The sequence below is a fragment of the Podarcis cretensis genome, assembly GCF_951804945.1.
Source record: "Podarcis cretensis genome assembly, chromosome: 14".
NCBI lineage: Eukaryota > Metazoa > Chordata > Lepidosauria > Squamata > Lacertidae > Podarcis > Podarcis cretensis.
In genome coordinates this window covers 10,942,727-10,962,284 of record NC_137183.1, presented here as the reverse complement: position 1 = coordinate 10,962,284, position 19,558 = coordinate 10,942,727, and the positions used below count along the sequence as shown (strand labels likewise).

Genomic DNA, 19,558 nt, shown 5'->3' with positions numbered 1-19,558 from the left:
CAGGGCTTTCTTTCGTCCGCTCAGCCTAGCAGCGAATGCACATGGTAGCAAAATAAGTCTGTGAAGCTAGTGAACTGTTTATTGAATTGCACCTTTAAAACTACTGGGAGAGAATAAAGTTATTGTGCTAATTTTAATACAATCCCTTTGCCACCCATAATACAAGTGTTTTTACATTCAACACATGATCCATGATAGGACCAAGTGCTTTTGCACTGAATTTGAGAGCTATTTTTTCCATACAAATAAGCGTCTTCAAGAACTGGCCTCTGGGAACTTTTTCAATAAGCTTACTGTCCCTATTACAGATAGGTAGCCGTGTTGGTCTGCCATAGTCAAAACAAAATAAAAAAATTCCTTCCAGTAGCACCTTAAAGACCAACTAAGTTAGTTCTTGGTATGAGCTTTCGTGTGCATGCACACTTCTTCAGATACACCAGTGTATCTAAAGATACTTCAGTGTATCTGAAGAAGTGTGCATGCACATGAAAGCTCATACCAAGAACTAACTTAGTTGGTCTTTAAGGTGCTACTGGAAGGAATTTTTTTTATTTTGTTTTTACTGTCCCTAGTTACCTATAATAAATGAAGGGGGCCCAAATGCCCATCCTGTTAGAATGGTCAGCAAACGTTTTCAGCAGGGGGCTGGTCCACTGTCCCTCAGACCTTGTGGGGGGCCGGACTATATTTCGAAGGGAAAAAAACACAAATCCCTATGTCCAACAAATGACCTAGAAATGCATTTTAAATAAAAGCACACATTCTACTCGTAAAAATGCATGGATTCCCGGATCCAGCCCCCGGGCCTTAGTTTGCCTACTCGTGTTAGAACCTAGGAAGCCCAGGATTTCAGAAAGGGAGTGTTACCTGCAGTTCTTGAACCACTGAGCTATAGCCCTTCTCTGAAATTCCTGCCGCTTTGAATGCAAAGCCTCTAGTACTGCTAGTGGGTGCAGATTTTATATAGTGTCCCGCCCCAAATTTCCTTAATCCTCAAGCCATTTTACAGTTAAGCTGGAAGCAGTCTAGACACTACATTGTCACTGTTAGGAATTTTTGTATTTCACTGAGTGCACTTACTAAATCATCCACTAGAGGGGGAGCTTTCTCCAGAATTCCTAGTAAATATTTTTCTGCAAAAGGAGGCTTGGATTCAGAAAGGATGGCCTAGATTCAGAACTGAACTTTTTTTTTTTTATAACTGGCAAATTACTGATGCATCAACATATGCAGAATAATCAAATCAGACTCCAAAGGTAAAAGCACTGGTTAGGTGACCTTGACAGAACTTTTTCCCCTAGAGAAAACAAAACAAAACGACTCCAAAGAACTGTCCTTTTGCGACCTAGCTGAATGGCAAGTTGTGCAGAAGACTGGCTTGTTTATGAATCAAGCTGCTCCTGTTTAGCTAAACTGATGATAGGAGGAACAATCTGCACTGCTCCTGCAAAGGCACAGTCATGTCAAAAGTCTTATTTGACTGGTCTGAGAGGCTTGTCAAGTTGACAGATCCATGGCCCGCCTCCCTTTATGTGCCTGTTTTAGTCAGTTACAACACCTGAATAGGTGACAGTCCTAAGCCTCTGAGGGGTTGTATTAAGGCAGGAGACTTGAATGCGGGTGGTGCTGTCGCCAGTTCGAATCTCTGCGATGGGGTGAGCTTCCTTTGCTCTGTCCCAGCTCCTGCCAATTTAGCAGTTGGAAAGCATGCCAGCACAAGTAGATAAATAGATCTACCGCTGTAGCAGGAAGGTAAACATTCCGTGTGCTGTGGCTTCCCATCACTGTGTGTGTCCTGTTGCACTAGAAGTTGTTTAGTCCTGCTGGCCACATAACCTGGAAAAGCTGTCTGCAGTCAAATGCTGGCTTCCTCAGCAGAGATGAGCAATGCACCCCATAGATTTGACTGGACTTAACCATCCAGGGGTTCTTTGCCTTTTTACTGTAATCTTATTTTATACTATGAGCTCATTCAGGATGATTTCTCTGCTGTGGAATTAGATCAGAATAGGGATAAGAAAAAATTGTGTTCAAGTGATGCTTATTGGGGATACCTTTTCCCACTTCTGGCCAGCCAGGATGATATTATTATTATTATTATTATTATTATTATTATTATTATTAAAAAGTGAGCAAGCTTTTGTGTTCTCCAGAACTCTTTAGCCTCTAAGACACAGTGTGTAAACCTAAACCTAACAGGCTAGGTTCCCCCAGGTCCTGTGCAGGTTTATGGTCACACCTAGAGAGACTGGGATGAAGTAACTGCAGTGGAACCTCGGGTTGCAAACATGATCTGTGCGAGAGGCACGTTCGCAACCCGCAGCGCCGCGTCTACGCACACGTGGGTTGCAATTTGGCACTTCTGCACATGTACAAAGTGCAATTTAGTGCTTCTGCACATGCACAAGCGCCGAAACACAGAAGTATCCTGTTCCGGTACTTCTGGGTTCAACGCGGTGCACAACCCGAAATTGCGTAACCTGAAGCATCTGTAACCCGAGGTATCACTATAATTGGTTGGTTCCTTAGACCTGTCTTCTCATTTGACTAACCCAAAGATATTACTGAGGGGGGCCGGGTGAGCAGCTAAGTTATGGATATTAGCTTTTGCATTAGCAGCTCTTCAGTCCTGGTCTGTGGAAATCTGGTCTGATTTGCTTATCAGCCTTTCACAGTGTGCTTGTCCCCCTTTGCAAATGCACCAGGGTGGCACATGTGGTTCTCTCAATGTGAAAACCTTCCATCTGGTCCCATAAGGGCAGTGTGCATTTGCAGTCTGGCACGTAAGAGACTTGGGATATTCAGAGGGAATAATGTATTCAATCTCTGGCTTCAAGTGTTTATCCTGAATCTCTACTGTAAGTTCTGGATAGCTTTGTGGCCAGGACTTAATGCAGTCAAAGGTTCTGTGATATTATTTGTCAGGTGCCACCAATATTAGCAGAACAAGGCAAGCAGTTACCAGATTTCCATCATCCTAGGCTTTGCTTCCAATATATCAGTTTTCCACAGTAGCTTATTTGACTAGAACTAGCTCAGTTGTCAATTCGTCTTCATATATATATATATATATATATATAGTAAGGCTGTCATCACACAAGCTGCAATGGAGAATCTATAATGCCACGTTACAATCCTGGATTTGCATGAAGTCAAGAGCACAATCTCCACTGAAGGAACTGTAGCACCTCACCATCAATCACAACCCTGGATCTGAGTGAAGACACGGTTGGAGGAAAAGAGATGGCAGGTTAAAGAAGAGCAGTGGCCATGACATGGAAGGGAAGGGCCCTTCAATGGAAAGTAGTGGGGGAGATTTGAATTGATTGGGAAGGGAGGGTTATTTTTATTTTTTAAAGGGAGAAAAAACAGAGATAGGTACAACACGAAAAGGTTGTACCTATTGCCTTTCCCAACTCCTTTCTGTACTCAAACTTTGTTTTAAACCACAGCTTTAACCCTCAGTGCTCTGCTCAAATTTCTTTCCCGTTGTTCAGCTGCCTTTTGTGAGAGAAAGGATACAGAGCCCTCATATATTCCATTGTATTTTCACACAATGTATTTTCCTGGTACCCTGTTGATTTCAACGTAAAAGTTCCAGATTTGATGTAGCAATTTATAACCAGCATATTATTAACAAGCAAATACCCACATATGTACAACATCCCATCTTACATTCCCCCTCCCAATAATAATATTTTGACATTTTTGCAGCAATTAAAAAGTTAACAGCCATTTAAAAATGGTTATAATACACTTTAAACATTCAAGTAACACACCTTTTGGGGCTTTAGGAATCATATAGGCTCTAATTGATTGTTAACCTGACAACCTCCTTGTGTTATAGGAGATGCCATCAGTATTGTAATTTGCAAGTTCCATTATGTTTAGTGTGATTTTATTCTGGATGCCCTTCACATCCTCATATGCGCCCCCCAATTTCTCTGAAATCACTTTACTTTTCCTGGGAGATTAGCAAATGGTAGAGTCTACCCTTTTGTTGCTTTGGGTTACATTAAAGGAGGGAAACGTGAAGGAGAAGGCAGATTCCTGTCAGAAGTACTGGAGCAATTGGAGCTGGCCCTGCGTCCTGAGGCTTGTTAGAGCATCATTTGTTGTGCAGGAGGAGGCTGGATGAGCCATGGGGAGCTGGAGGAACTTCCCTGGGGATCTGTTAATGAGGCAGGTGTCTGCTTTAGAGTTTCCGGCAATGCTGCAGTCTGGCCTTGTAACAGCAACAATGATCTCAGCTGTGCCAGAAGAATGAGGTGCACTAAACTCCCTGCTGCAGACTCTCCCTTCTCACTAAACCCTTAACTCCTCAGCTTCCGACACCTCCTCTTCCTAGTCTTCTCCCTCTGACCCCTCATGGTTGTCCCACCATCAGTCCCTGAGCTCTGAGCCAGTCTTCTCTTGGGGGTTCCCCAGCTGGTTCCTCTCACCATTCCTCTGCGTCCGTAACATCAGGATTGGGCCCCGAAAACTCAAGGTTTGGGATACTTGTGACCCGGCAAACCTAATGACAGTTAGTGAGGCCTGGTTAAGCTCCTGCAAGTTCTCATTAGAGAATAGTCTCACCTGCAGAGAAGACCAAAAGGGTTAGGGAAAGCTCACAAGGTGACGTTGATGTCCAGAATTTACTGCCGTTTGATACAGTGATGGCCTTAGGCATGGGTGTAGCCAGGATTTGGGGGGGAGGCCTTTTTTTTGGGGGGGGGGGCAAAACCTCAGTTTGCTTTGTTTATTGATTTTTATTGATTTGGGGGGCAGCTTGGTATCTACATGCTGATCTTTTCATTGCCAAGTAAATACCATTTTAATACTCCTGGACATTTCAAAATTAATTATTTTTTAGAGTAGCATCTAATTTATTGAGCTAGTCCATTGACAATATTAAATAACAAAAAAAGGAGATATTTAATCAAAAGTATACTCAAGAAATGTTTTATTTTGCCAACTATTGGAAGCCTGCGGCTGGAGATTAGCAAGACTATTCATCTCTCTAGGTCTGGACCTATGCTTTAATGGAAAATTTAACAACACACCCAAACCCTATGCAATCTAAAAAAGGGACAACTTTTTTGAAGTTTGGCATCCATTTATTGAATACGTTAAAGTTAAGGAATATGATTGCCACTCACCCCCTTCTCATGGATTCCTATGGTGAAACAACATTGGATAATATGATTTTGAGGGACAATTGTCTAGAACTACAGTGGTATCTCGGGTTACATACGCTTCAGGTTACGTACGCTTCAGGTTACAGACTCTGCTAACCCAGAAATATTACTTCGGGTTAAGAACTTTGCTTCAGGATGAGAACAGAAATCGTGCAGCAGCGGCGCAGCGGCAGCAAGAGGCCCCATTAGCTAAAGTGGTGCTTCAGGTTAAGAACAGTTTCAGTTTAAGAACAGACCTCCAGAACAAATTAAGTTCTTAACCCGAGGTACCGCTGAATAATGCTGTTCTTTGAATGCTACCACTCCGTCCTCTCTCCTCACATCCTTCCTTTCCTTTCTTCCTTTGATCTTTTCTATTAATTGTTGTTGCTATTGCTTTGTGTATACCAGAAAATAAAATATAAAAACAGTTACCAAAAAAAGTATTTCATTTTTTAAAAAATTGTAAAACCAAACTAATAAACAAACATAAATAAATTGGGGAAATTAATGAGAGAATGAATTTATACCCCGAGAATCTCCGCCACACTTGACTGAAATGTATTCTATATGTCTTTCCCTTAGGTGGGAAGCCTTCACTGCAAGAGAACAATCTGCCAGTGGCGGCTGTTGGTAGGGCGGAATGCAAGGAGACCAACAGCAGGTGGCGCCAGAGCCAAATCTGGCAGACCCAACCAATTCTAGTTTTGTTCCCATCCACCTCCATGTTATAGTTCCCAGAGAGGGGATAGAATTTAAAGCACACAATCACGAATTATGGGAACTGTAGTTTAAGGGTGCTGAGAATTGCGCCTCTGTGAGGGGGAAACTATAGTTCCCAGGTGTGGAGGCTGGTCCATTAAGGACTAATGGGGCACTGTCCCACCAAAAACAGTCTGCTGTCAGACAGCCCCCATCTGCCTGTCTTCTAACTTACCACCAGTTCATGGGGTGGTGCTGCCCTGTGGTCGTAAATGCAGGAAAGAGTGAAGGGAAAGAGCTTCCAGGATCTCAGGTCTCCTCCTGGGTGCCTTTGATTGAGCCGATGTTGTTTTAGTGCCTCTGTGTGTGTTTTCCCAGTTTGTGCCAGAGTGGGCTTAGCAGTGCCGGATTGCGAAAGTTCATTTACGTGGCAGATGCCCAGAGCAACAAGGCTGAGTGCTTTGTTTGTTTTAATGAATGGAAATAAATAACATAATGACAGGCTGAAGGAACAAGAAAGTCTCTCCACCGCGCGGCGCTGGCTTTGTGGGAGTACTGGTTGGTATCAGCACATACTAGAAGGTAGGAATGATTATCCAAGGAACTCATGGCAACGCTTGGAGACAGCGAGGAGATTGCCTTGACCTTTTTTTAAAAATAATAATAATATTTATTAAAGTTTCAAAAAAGTTACAAGAATAAAAGAAGAAAAGAAAAAGAAGCAAAAAATACAAAATACGAAAAAGTAAGAACAATTAAAAACAAATCAACCTTTCTATGTCTTGACTTTCATTTACTTGTTTCCCTGACCTCCTCGCACCTCCCTTTTTTGTATTCTAGTTCAATTAGTTATTTCAGCAAATCCTTTCCATTTTTGCTTTTTATCTTAATAATTTATCTTAATATATTATAACTTTACACTCTCACCTGTTAACAATCCATCTTTAAATACTCCTTTATAACATTATGCCTTGACCTTATTTAATGCAAGCTGCAGAATGGGCAACACTCAGAGCTGGAAGGGACCACGAGTCATCTAGTCTAACTTCCTGTAATGTGGGAATCTTCAGCCCAACACTGAGATTAAGAGTCTCATGCTCTGTGACTGAGCTATCTAGGTGTGTAGTCAACTCACTCAACTCTGACCTACTTTGAATTAATAAATGGAGCATGTTGTGACGTGGTTGCAGGCGTCAGTGGAATCATGGAAGGCGGTCTCTGAGGTCATCAACTCCCTTGTGCAGGATTTGCAGTGCAGTGCACATTGGAACAGAAACAGTTCAAGGATGGGAGGAGCCACATGTAGCTGGTTCCTCAGCAGAACCTTCTCTGCTGATGAAATGGCAGCTGCCAGGTTGGACAGTTGAGGGAGGCCACTGAATGGTCCCCACCACACCACATGGAAAGCACATGGCTCCCCCGCAAACAACCATGGGAACTATAGCGAACCCTTCTCGGAGCTGTAATTCCCAGCACCCTTACCAAACTACAGCTCCCAGGATTCTTGGGGTCAGCCGTGTGGATGTGATGAGAAACTGTCCTTTTTCCATATCGGCACCCTTTAACATCTAACTTGCACACTGTTTTCTTTTACACCCATGTGCATGTATATACTATAAATATATTCATATGAGGATTGCTCTTCTGTTGCAGTGGACTTTAGTCCCCAAAGGTTCATGTCAGTCTTTATGGTGTCACGTGATTTTTCATTGTTTTTCAATGGGGAATAACCCCCATTTAACTGGCGCTGTGGGTTAAACCACAGAGCCTAGGACTTGCCAATCAGAAGGTCGGTGGTTCGAATCCCCGCGACGGGGTGAGCGCCCATTGCTCGGTCCCTGCTCCTGCCAACCTAGCAGTTCAAAAGCACGTCAAAGTGCAAGTAGATAAATAGGTACCGCTCCAGTGGGAAGGTAAATGGCGTTTCTGTGCACTGCTCTGGTTCGCCAGAAGCGGCTTAGTCATGCTGGCCACATGACCCGGAAGCTGTACGCTGGCTCCCTCGGCCAATAAAGCGAGATGAGCGCCCTGGACCTAATGGTCAGGGGTCCCTTTACCTTTACCTAAAGTACTTAAAGGTAAAGGTAAAGGACCCCTGGTGGGACGCAGGTGGCGCTGTGGGTTAAAGCCTCAGCGCCTAGGGCTTGCCGATCGAAAGGTCGGCGGTTCGAATCCCTGCGGCGGGGTGCGCTCCCGCTGCTCGGTCCCAGCGCCTGCCAACCTAGCAGTTCGAAAGCACCTCCGGGTGCAAGTAGATAAATAGGGACCGCTTACCAGTGGGAACGCAGGTGGCGCAGGTGACGCTGTGGGTTAAAGCCTCAGCGCCTAGGGCTTGCCGATCGAAAGGTCGGCGGTTCGAATCCCTGCGGTGGGGTGCGCTCCCGCTGCTCGGTCCCAGCGCCTGCCAACCTAGCAGTTCGAAAGCACCTCCGGGTGCAAGTAGATAAATAGGGACCACTTACTAGTGGGAAGGTAAACGGCGTTTCCGTGTGCGGCTCTGGCTCTGGCTCTGGCCAGAGCAGTGATGTCACGCTGGCCACGTGACCCGGAAGTGTCTCCGGACAGCGCTGGCCCCTGGCCTCTTAAGTGAGATGGGCGCACAACCCCAGAGTCTGTCAAGACTGGCCCGTACGGGCAGGGGTGCCTTTACCTTTACCTTTAAAGGACCCCTGACAGTCAAGTCCAGTCGCGAACCACTCTGGGGTTGTGGCGCTCATCTCGCTTTACTGGCCAAGGGAACCCACGTTTTTCCGGGCCATTTAGTAAACGTGCACAAGCCGGGTTGCGGCAGCAGGGCAATCAATACTCCTATGCATGCTTCCTTTGCTAGGAAGCAAGTCCCACTGCGCTCGGACTTACTTCCGAGTAAACCTCAAAAGGCTCAGGCTGCAGGGCTGCAATCTTTTGCACACTCACACAGGAGTGGATCCCACCGAACTGCATAAAGATGCTGCTACCAGAATGTCTCATCTGGAGCGCAAACCGACAACACGCCACCAACCCCACATTCCCTTATCACCGGAAAGATCTCCGCCCCGTCTAGCACAGGACGCGTCCCCTTTAAGAAGCGACACTGCCGCCGCTGCGCAACCCGCCCAAACCCGGGAGGAGGGACTTCGCGTGGAAGGTCAGCGAACAAGCCAATGAGAGCGCGAGGTTGGGATAGCGCGCGCACTCGGGGAGGGAGGGCCCCGCGGCCGCCGCCGCCGCTGCCGCCAATAGGCTGGCGAGTGGGCGTGGCCTGTGCCGGGCGATCGCGAGCTGCCGGGAATGACGGCTCCGCGGAGGGGGGATCGCGAGGGGCCGCCGGGCAGGTATGCGGGTTACATCATCCCCGTGTCAGACTGCACGTGGGAACGCGGGAGGGATGCGTGGCTGGGACCCGGGAGCGGGGAAAGAGGCTCCTCGGCTGGGACGCGCCTCGGGCAGGCGGGCGGGGGGCTCCCTGTCCTGCTGCTGCCCGCCTGGGGCTCGGGAGCCGGGGGAGCAGCAGCCCTTTCCCCGCGCCTTCGACGTGCCGAGGGTCGGCCTGGGGAGAGAGCGGGACCCGGCGGCTCCTGCCTTCGCTCTCGTTCTGATCAGCGCAAACGGTTTCCCTCCAGGCTCGTCTCTCCTGGATCTGAGCGCTGGTGGGATAGAGGCGGGGAGCTTCGCTGGCGCCTTGGCTTATGCCGTCGTCTGGAACCTTTTGGGCCAGGGCAGCCCCTCGAGGAAAGGGTAAGGGGCGCCACGCCTGACGGGGGTCGGGGGGGGGGGGAGGCGCGGGCCGGTGCCAAACCGGCGTTTGAGACCCTGGGCTGGCCTTGGGGGCCGAGGGGGGAAACGGGGGCTGCTTTAGATGGTCGTTGAAACTGTGACAAGCCGCCCAGAATCGCTGCTGCGTTGCTTTTCCTGACTGCAAGCCGCTTTAAAATGCCTTTACATATTGTGATTTCCCCTTGCTAACCAGCCCTGAGACCTTAGGAATCATGATGGAATTGTAGAGTCGTAAAGGGGGTCCCTAGGGTCATCTAGTCCAACCCCCTCGCCATGCAGGAATCTCAACTAATTGCGAAGGGTGTGTAGTTAATAATTATAACAGGTGGATCCCATTTGCTCATTCTGCTGCGTGGGGCCCTTGTACTTCTGCCCTAAAGTCCTGCCTTGATGGCACCACCAAGTACAGTCGCTGAAGTTTCATCTGCATGACTAAGGCTGTGGCAGCATCTTGTGGGGGATTGAGCCTGGTAACAGATAGACTTGGTGTATCTCCCTGATGGCAGCCAGAGTCTGAAGGGGCAATGTTGCCCAGTCTTAACTCCTACAGCACAGGATAATTCCCCCTTGCCAATGGGATCCCAGCTGCTGCTATAGCAGGTTTTCCTCTCTCAAGCCAGGATGGGGAAAACTGTGGCACTCTGGATGTTGTTGACAATCAAGAATAATGAGAGTTGTTGTCTAGCGACACGTGGAGGCCTGTGGGTTCCTTAGCCTTATTCTGAAGAAGGCCTGTGTGGTGTAGTGACGAGGGAGACGCAGGTCCCACCCACTTCATTTCAGTCATTTGTGAAGCCCACTCTGTAGGCTGATCGTATCCTAACCTACCTCACAAGGTTGTTGTGATGGTAAAATGCACATGGGTTTAGAGTGGGAACGACTACATACATTGCCCTGACCTCTTGGGAGGAAAGATGGGACCGAAATGCAATTTAATAAATAAGGTTATTGTGCTGATTACTGCCAGAGTGAGTGTGAAAGCTGATTAAATTGCAGCAGGATGTTTCAGAAATTATCCCTTGGGGGTTTGGGAACATTTGTTTGCAATACCTGGTGTAGTAGAATAGTTAAAATAAATAAACAAAAAAACTGTTTTGCTGATGAGAGAATTATAGTTGAGAGACTACGTACTTGCTTGATGTCACTCAATTGGTGAGCCAGTCAATTCAGGCACAATTCTCAAAGGCCTTCTCTGTGTTGGCACCATGTTTACAGGGTTCATTCTTTTCAGTGGTACGGTTGTTGCTGATTCTTTTTCTTTTGGCACCAACTTAAGGTGGATCTATCTACTCAAGCTTTTGGAGGATGCTAATTGTGGGTTAAAGCTTCAGCGCCTAGGACTTGCCGATCGAAAGGTCGGCGGTTCGAATCCCTGCGGCGGGGTGCACTCCCGCTGCTCGGTCCCAGCGCCTGCCAACCTAGCAGTTCGAAAGCACCTCCGGGTGCAAGTAGATAAATAGGGACCGCTTACCAGCGGGAAGGTAAACGGCGTTTCCGTGTGCGGCTCTGGCTCGCCAGAGCAGCAATGTCACGCTGGCCACGTGACCCGGAAGTGTCTCCGGACAGCGCTGGCCCCCGGCCTCTTGAGTGAGATGGGCGCACAATGCCAGAGTCTGTCAAGACTGGCCCGTACGGGCAGGGGTACCTTTACCTTTTACCTTAATTCAGCCAGCCTTGTGATAGAAGTTAGGAGCTATGCTGCAGTCTTAAAGATTCTTAATGTTTGGTGTATTCTGATTATGATATGTTATCCGCTCCGTTGCTTTTGTGACATGGAATGTTTGTTTGTGGTTGTCCTGGGGTCATGAATGATAAGGGGTGAGTCAGAAATATTGTAAATAATAATCAAAGCGTAAGGCTGGATCCTAACCCTTTTCACTCTTACAAAGCTACGGCATTATGAGGATGAACAGGCTGCAAGAATGAGTTCAGTTTTTGGAGATGAGCTGATGATGTCTGGACCTGGGTGCTTCTGCAAGGTAGCAAGGAACACTTCTAAAAATATTTGGATCTGGTGGCCTTTTCGGATGCTTGATCTATTGCTAAAAAGTTTATTTTAACTCTGGAATTAAAGCCTTGATGCTTCCTGTCAATGCTCAACTCCCCTCCAGGTTTAAGAGTGATGTCTGCTGTCCAGAGACACACGTCCCAGTTGCTAAAATTGCATCATACGGCTGTGTTGGGCAGGGAGAGGTTGAGTGTCAGATTTGGAAGCCGTGGTGGCTTGCCATTTCTCCATACACAATCCTGGCTTTGTTGCTGCTGAGTTGAAGAACTAAACTGACGAGGAAGCTTCTGCCGTTTCTGATTCCCTAGAGCCCAACAGGGAAGGTCACGGGAGACGAGTGAGGCGTGTTTTGCAGCAGACACATGCGGGCTTCTGTATGTTAATGATTCCCAAGTGGAAGTTTTGTAAGCCTGTGTCTGGTGAGTTAGACAACTTTTATTTCAGGGAGTGCAGTTATGCTCTCACTTCAGCTGGTGCTTGGGGAGCCTGTGCTGCCCCCTCACCCTCTGCCCCCCCCCCCCCCCCGTTCCCTTTTGATTTGCCTCTCCTTTGGGTCATCTGCAGGTTAGATTTGCCAGGTCCCTGGGGCTGCCAGCTGACGAAGCTCTTTATGGCATGATTCTGGAAATTCTTCCCCCTGCCCTGGGTGGGATTGCGTGGATGAGACCGTCTGGGAGGCCTGCCGTTCTCTGCTCTAACAGGCCCGGCATTGTTTGCTTTGCACTATTACACATCTATCTCTGCCAGTGAGGACAGAATGTCTGATTTCCCTCCACCTCCCCTCCTTTTCTTTCCTTTTGCTGTGCTGTCTTTTGCTACACTTGGGCATGCTAATTATTTTTGGTGTTTCGCTCTTCCCCCACCCCACTGCTTTCTTTTTCCCCTGTGACATATGCTGGGATATGAGAAACCGGGGCATTGCGTGACCTTGAAGTTTGGAGGGAAAGCTATGCAGGGTGGCTGCAGCTCTCCCAAAGGACTGTATGTTTCCAAACATCTTGTCCACTTGGCTCTCGGCTGAATGTAGCTTTGTCTCTGGATCTGTGTCCAGAAGCTGCTTTTGATGGTGGCAAGGCAAAGTAACAGAGGCTTGGAGGTGGGATTTAATTGCTCTCTGTAGGTGGGCAATGCCTCCACCCCCAGTGCTAAAACAACGACAGTAGGTCTCAATTTCCCAGGTTGATTTGATTCTTGGATGCCAGTCTGGTGGGTATTGTCTTAGAAAATTTGATTGTTTTGCTTGGCCAGCTGGCAAATTGCTGGTAAACCCCCTAGAATATTTGGAGATCTAGGTTTGTGGAAGGACTATTGTAGAGTACTGGAGCCACATGCTGTGCCTGAAGAAGTTCCTTGCGCTTGGTCTCCAATTAAGGCTCGGAAAAACTTCTCTCCCAAATTCTGGGCAGATGAGCTTTAAAACAGATGATACTGAATTGGATCGGCCGATGCTACAAGGCAGCTTCCTGTGTTTCTAACCTGAGTATGTACCGGCTATGACGTTTGCCTGCATCAATTCTGATCAATGTCTTGTCTTAAATGACCCCAGATTCTTCTTGAATGTGGCCACCTCCTCCCAAATGTTTATCGTTGCTGCTAGCACGTGTGTGCGGTGGATGAATAGCTTGGGATCCGTCCATGGAAGACTATAGTGATCGCTTTTTGAGAACATATGACCAGTGTTTGAAGTTCCCCAGACGCCAGGTGTGTTTTGCTTCTGGCGTGGGTCCAGTTGCAGCTACCTGGAGATTTCTGGGCACTGGATTGGTGACCACAGTTTAAAAACCTTTGCATTAGTCCATCAGTAATATCGCAGGTGGCGCTGTGGGTTAAAGCCTCAGCGCCTAGAACTTGCCAGTCGAAAGGTCGGCGGTTCGAATCCCTGCGGCGGGGTGCGCTCCCGCTGCTCGGTCCCAGCGCCTGCCAACCTAGCAGTTCGAAAGCACCTCCGGGTGCAAGTAGATAAATAGGGACCGCTTACCAGCGGGAAGGTAAACAGCGTTTCCGTGTGCGGCTCTGGCTCTGGCTCTGGCCAGAGCGGCAATGTCACGCTGGCCACGTGACCCGGAAGTGTCTCCAGACAGCGCTGGCCCCTGGCCTCTTAAGTGAGATGGGCGCACAACCCCAGAGTCTGTCAAGACTGGCCCGTACGGGCAGGGGTACCTTTACCTTTACCTTTAATATCACTTCAGTTTCCCCTGTGTGTGTTCCTCCTTCTTGCATCCTGGGACAAGTGAATGGTTCTAGGAACAAGCTACAAGTCAAGCGGTGTAGTTGAGAATTGTAGAATCGTAGAATTGTAGCATTGGATGAGACCGCCTAGCACGATCACCTGGCGAATAGCCATTTCTTTGTGGTGACCGTAACCTAGATTGAAGGTGCCATTTGTCACCTGGCTTATATATCTGAGTTTATAACATTGCATATAACAGGGTGGATAAAAATAAATGATTTAACTACACACACACATGCGCGCGCGCGCACACACACACACACACACCAGATTTATTTATTAGCCTTAACTGGGGATCCCAAGGATTGAACCTAGCGCCTTCTGCATGCAAAGTTGAGGTGGGGAACCATCTGTGATGCATCGCAGCTGCAGCTTCCCACTGCCACTCCCTCTGCACACACAACCCAGTCAACTTTGGAAGGTCCCAGTCATGAGCAGCTTGCTCCGACCTTCCCTAGACCAGCTGCTGCCAACCCTGTACAGCTATCCTTCATATGCGCTCATTTTTTAAGATCCCACCAAGTTCTTTGGTCGAACCAGTTTGGCAGGTTTCTGTTGCACTTCCAAGACGTACCTGAGGAAAACCAAAACGAGCTCTCAGAGGTGACCTGAGTACAGCAGCAAGAGACATTCACATTTTTGTGTGAGCATTGTGGTTGTCAGGCATTATACCCATGATGGAGGCCCTCTTCTGCCGTCTCCATATAATTTCTAGTTCCTAGAGAAATTTGGTTTTTTAAAAACACCCAGAAGGGTGGACATTGAAGTTCTTGTGTGGTGCATTAGAAAAATGAACCTAGCAACACCTTGCAGGAATGCACTGCTGTCCAAGGACTAAGAAATAAATAGAAATAATCATTAGGAGTTAAATTGATTAGATCAGAAGTTGCTTGCCCATCTGGTTCAGGTTATTTCATCACTGTTTATGAAAGTGGCTAAGAGCAGCAGTTGTAATTAGGAAATCCCAAGGAACATTCAGCCACTGTTGTGAGGCTCTGTCTTTCCCCCTCTTATGTTTTGTGTAGTGAGGGTTATGCCTTTGGCATGGTAACAGCTAAAGAAGAACTCAGTCCCATTGCTCCATAGAAGTAACAGTCTGTACGCTGCCTAGAAAGCAGGATGAATATTGCCCATACAGTACTTGTAGCTATTGCTATATCCTATTGATGTAAGACATGCTTTGCCAAAGGTAAAGTCCTTATTTCAAAGCAATTGCTGTATTCTGTGTTCTTGGTAGTTTTAGGGGGAAGGTATTCACTAGGGGGGCCTTGGCGAAGTGTATTCTTATTTTATTAATCTGTGACTGTTAGGAGAAGACAGAAGTGAAGGCTGAAGGAAAAAGGATAAAACTCCTGGGTGCTAGATGTTGTTTAGTCGTTTAGTCGTGTCCGACTCTTCGTGACCCCATGGACCAGAGCACACCAGGCACTCCTGTCTTCCACTGCCTCCCGCAGCTTGGTCAGACTCATGCTGGTAACCTCGAAAACACTATCCAACCATCTCGTCCTCTGTCGCCCCCTTCTCCTTGTGCCTTCCATCTTTCCCAACATCAGGGTCTTCTCCAGGGAGTCTTCTCTTCTCATGAGGTGGCCAAAGTACTGGAGCCTCAGCTTCACAATCTGTCCTTCCAGTGAGCACTCAGGGCTGATTTCCTTCAGAATGGAGAGGTTTGATCTTCTTGCAGTCCATGGGACTCTCAAGAGTCTCCTCCAGCACCATAATTCAAAAGCATCAATTCTTCGGCGATCAGCCTTCTTTATGGTCCAGCTCTCACTTCCATACATCACTACTGGGAAAACCATAGCTTTAACTATACAGACCTTTGATGGCAAGGTGATGTCTCTACTTCTCAAGATGCTGTCTAGGCCTGTCATTGCCCTTCTCCCAAGAAGCAGGCGTCTTTTAATTTCGTGGCTGCTGTCACCATCTGCAGTGATCATGGAGCCCAAGAAAGTAAAATCTCTCACTGCCTCCATTTCTTCCCCTTCTATTTGCCAGGAGGTGATGGGACCAGTAGCCATGATCTTCGTTTTTTTGATGTTGAGCTTCAGACCATATTTTGCACTCTCCTCTTTCACCCTCAATAAAAGGTTCTTTAATTCCTCCTCACTTTCTGCCATCAAGGTTGTGTCATCTGCATATTTGAGGTTGTTGATATTTCTTCCGGCAATCTTAATTCCGGCTAGGGATTCATCCAGCCCAGCCTTTCGCATGATGAATTCTGCATATAAGTTAAATAAGCAGGGAGACAAAATGCAGCCTTGTCGTACTCCTTTCCCAATTTTGAACCAATCAGCTGTTCCATATCCAGTTCTAACTGTAGCTTCTTGTCTCACATAAGCTACAGTTAGAACTGGATATGGAACAACTGATTGGTTCAAAATTGGGAAAGGAGTACGACAAGGCTGCATTTTGTCTCCCTGCTTATTTAACTTATATGCAGAATTCATCATGCGAAAGGCTGGGCTGGATGAATCCCTAGCCGGAATTAAGATTGCCGGAAGAAATATTGGTGCCGGTGCTAGATCCTCCCCCAAAATTCCTGGGTCTAGTGGGTGATGGAGTTTAATCAGTGGTTGGAGTATTAAAATGGGCTGCCAGGTGCTGGATTTAGTGTTAAAATACAGGTGAAACCAGTTTCCCGTTCAAGAAATTGCCTGGGAGAAGAGCCATTACGCAGAACAAAAGGAAGGTAATGGGCGATTAACAAAGCAAATACTCTGTGCCAGTAGATGGGTCTGAGCCCCTCCTTCAAGGGAGAGATAGTTAGAGACAAAGCAGAGTTGAGTCTTGGGATTGCAGTTGGGGATGATGTGAGCTGGAGGAAAAATAGTTGCAGGCTGTAAGCATCAGCAAGCTGGAGAGAAAAGTGGATGTCTTAAATGCAGCAAGCTGAGCAGAGTCAGAGCTATGGGAGAAGCAAGACTTTTTGGAGTGTAATGCTGGCAGCCCTTCCATCACTGGCTCAGGTTGTATATGTGTGTAAATAAACCATATATCATAATGATAGCACAGTTTCCACTGTGCCTCATTTCCAAAGAAAACACGAGCCCTGGGTAAGTGCCTGGAATCCCTGGAATCTCTCACAACTCAGAGATTGCAGTGGCACCTACAGAAATATATTCTTATTTTATTAATATCTGGCTGTTTAGGAGGAGGCAGAAGTGAGGGCTGAAGGGGAAAAAATTTAAGCACCCATAATTGGGGGGGGGGCTAATGGAGAAGATGTGATATACTAGAGGTGGCCAACATAATGCCATCCAAATATACTTGGACTACAAGTCCCATCATCCCCAGCCATAGCTGGGGCTGATAGGGGTTGTAGTCCAATAACATCTTGAGGGGACCACATTGACTACCCCTCCTATGAGTTCAATTAATATTGGACTCATTATTTGAGTGTGAACCTCTGTGTTGCCAAAATGAGGAAGGTGTAAGCAAGCACAGGGGAGCCCAACATTTGCAGCAGTACAACATACCCCTCAACTGTCCTGATAAAACCAGGACATTCCAGGGTTTTTTGTGTGAGAGCACGGCGGCCATTTTGGGCGCCATGACCTCATGCCATCTCACACCGTAAAAGTGCAATTTTCAGGGCTGCAATCTCAGGTGGTGACCCAAAATGCACATTTTTGAGTGCCCTGAAGAAAACACACCTTTTGGGGCTGTGATCTCATGTGGGTCATGTGACTTGTGCACAAGCGTTGCCCCAGAAGACGTGTACCCTGTTTTTTCACCTCAGCATTGGGGAGAGTATGGTATAACACAGGGGTGGTCAGATATTGGGGCTGTGGCTCCGATCTGGTGGAACGCTCTGTCACAAGAGACTAGGGCCCTGCAGGACTTGACATCTTTCTGCAGGGCCTGCAAGACAGAGCTGTTCCACCAGGCCTTTGGCCAAGGCACAGCCTGACCCCCTCCTTTGATAATTCTTCACAGAACTCTAGCCCAATGGTTGCCATCAATTTGATTTGAACTGATTTTATAATGAATTGTTTTTAGAATGCTGTATTATTTTACTGTTGTTAGCCGCTCTGAGCCCGGCTTCGGCTGGGGAGGGTGGGATATAAATAATAATAATTTATTATTATTATTATTATTATTATTATTATTATTATTATTATTGCCTGGTAAGAACAGAGCATGCTCAGTAAGCTGGAATACAGACAGAGATTTGGGGTGGGGAGAGAAAACAGGAATGAACTGGGAATATCCTGAGAACAGTTAGTATTCATTGGCTGGCTGGCACCCTGCACAGACTCATGGCATTTTGTTGCAGACCCATTTGCTGTATAATATTTTTCTTGTCTTCCTCAGATCCCTACAAAAAGGGACTTTGCTTAGCCTTTTTCTTCCTTGCTAGTACAGCCTCACCCCCTGCAACCCCCCCAACTCCCTGTGAATAAATATGACTCAAAAAGCTGCCTTTAGCATTTCAGTTATTTCATATTTGCCGTGCTTTAAGGTGGAGCGCAGTGTGACTTGTCAAGTCTTCACTGCCCTCGTTCTGAGCATGATTTCGCCAACAAAGGATGCCCTTGCTTGCTGCGTGTGTCTGTGTGTGTCCGTCCCCCGCCTCCGGCTGTAGAGCAGCGTAGCATTTCTCCGAATCTGCACGCAAACAATTTCCACTGGAATGCAGGCTGGGGCAATGCAGCCGTACCCATCTAGAGCAAGGAAATGAGGTCACTGCTGAATGAGGGCTGTGTCTTGGAAATTCAGGCTGGCTGTGCGAAACTCTCGGGACCTGGCGTGGGCATTCTCCAGCAAACCTCTCCTGGGAGTTTGACTCAACATGCAGCAACGTGACGGGCTGCCTACAGCTTGACTGGGACTCTGTCGGGCAGGTCACTTGCATAAGCCGCCTTGCTATGTTCTCGGAGAAGCCAGGGAGGATGGTTCTCTGATGAGGTGCTGCTTCCCACATTCATTTTCTATGGGTGGCTAACCTGTGGTTAGGGACACGGGTGGCGCTGTGGGTGAAACCACAGAGCCTAGAACTTGCCTATCAGAAGCTCGGCGGTTCGAATCCCCATGATGGGATGACCTCCTGTTGCTCGGTCCCTGCTCCTGCCCACCTAGCAGTTCAAAAGCATGTCAAAGTGCAAGTAGAAAAATAGGTACCACTCTGGCGGGAAGGTAAACGGTGTTTCTGTTTGTTGCTCTGGTTCGCCAGAAGTGGCTTAGTCATGCTGGCCACATGACCCGGAAGCTGTACGCCGGTTCCCTCGGCCAATAAAGCGAGATGAGCGCTGCAGCCCCAGAGTCAGTCATGACTGGACCTAATGGTCAGGGGTCCTTTTACCTTTACCTAACCCGTGGTTGCTGGACTGCATCACACCAGATGGTTGGCCATGCTGACTGAGGTTTTCAGCGATAGAAAATAGCCAGGCGCACTTTGTGACTGGCGCAGGTCCAACTGCGACTACGTGGAGATCTCTGGATGCCAGGCTGGCGGCTGGGGAAAGCAAAATGTCCTTTCGAGAAGGATCTGGAATATTTTCCTTGAAGCTTGACTCTGATTTATTCTGGATGGTTTTATTTGATGTTTCAGTGTGTTGTAAACCACTTTAAGATCTGTTCTTTAAAATATAAAGTGGTATAGAAATGAAAACACAACGACAACAACAACAACAACAACATTATTGTTGGAAAAAAGGCACTTAGACATTCCGTTGTGACTACCATAACCCAGGCTTAAGG

General features: G+C 47.3%; 1 protein-coding gene across 5 annotated transcripts in view; it reads left to right on the top strand.

The window, feature by feature from the left end:
• Positions 1-9,093: 9,093 nt before the first annotated feature.
• GRAMD2A (GRAM domain containing 2A) overlaps positions 9,094-19,558 on the top strand; it is a gene marked incomplete at its 3' end in the record, with an annotated part of 68,592 nt that continues 58,127 nt past the window's right edge. Inside the window, exons 1-2 of one of the 5 annotated variants that reach the window (XM_079953419.1) lie at positions 9,094-9,175; positions 9,464-9,578. Coding sequence is in view for 3 of the 5 variants with exons in the window: in XM_079953415.1 (XP_079809541.1) it covers positions 9,229-9,578 (350 nt within the window). Of the gene's footprint in view, positions 9,176-9,226; positions 9,579-11,796; positions 12,045-12,234; positions 12,832-19,558 lie in introns of those variants that run through there. The other 4 variants (XM_079953416.1, XM_079953415.1, XM_079953420.1 and 1 more) reach the window with 4 other exon arrangements.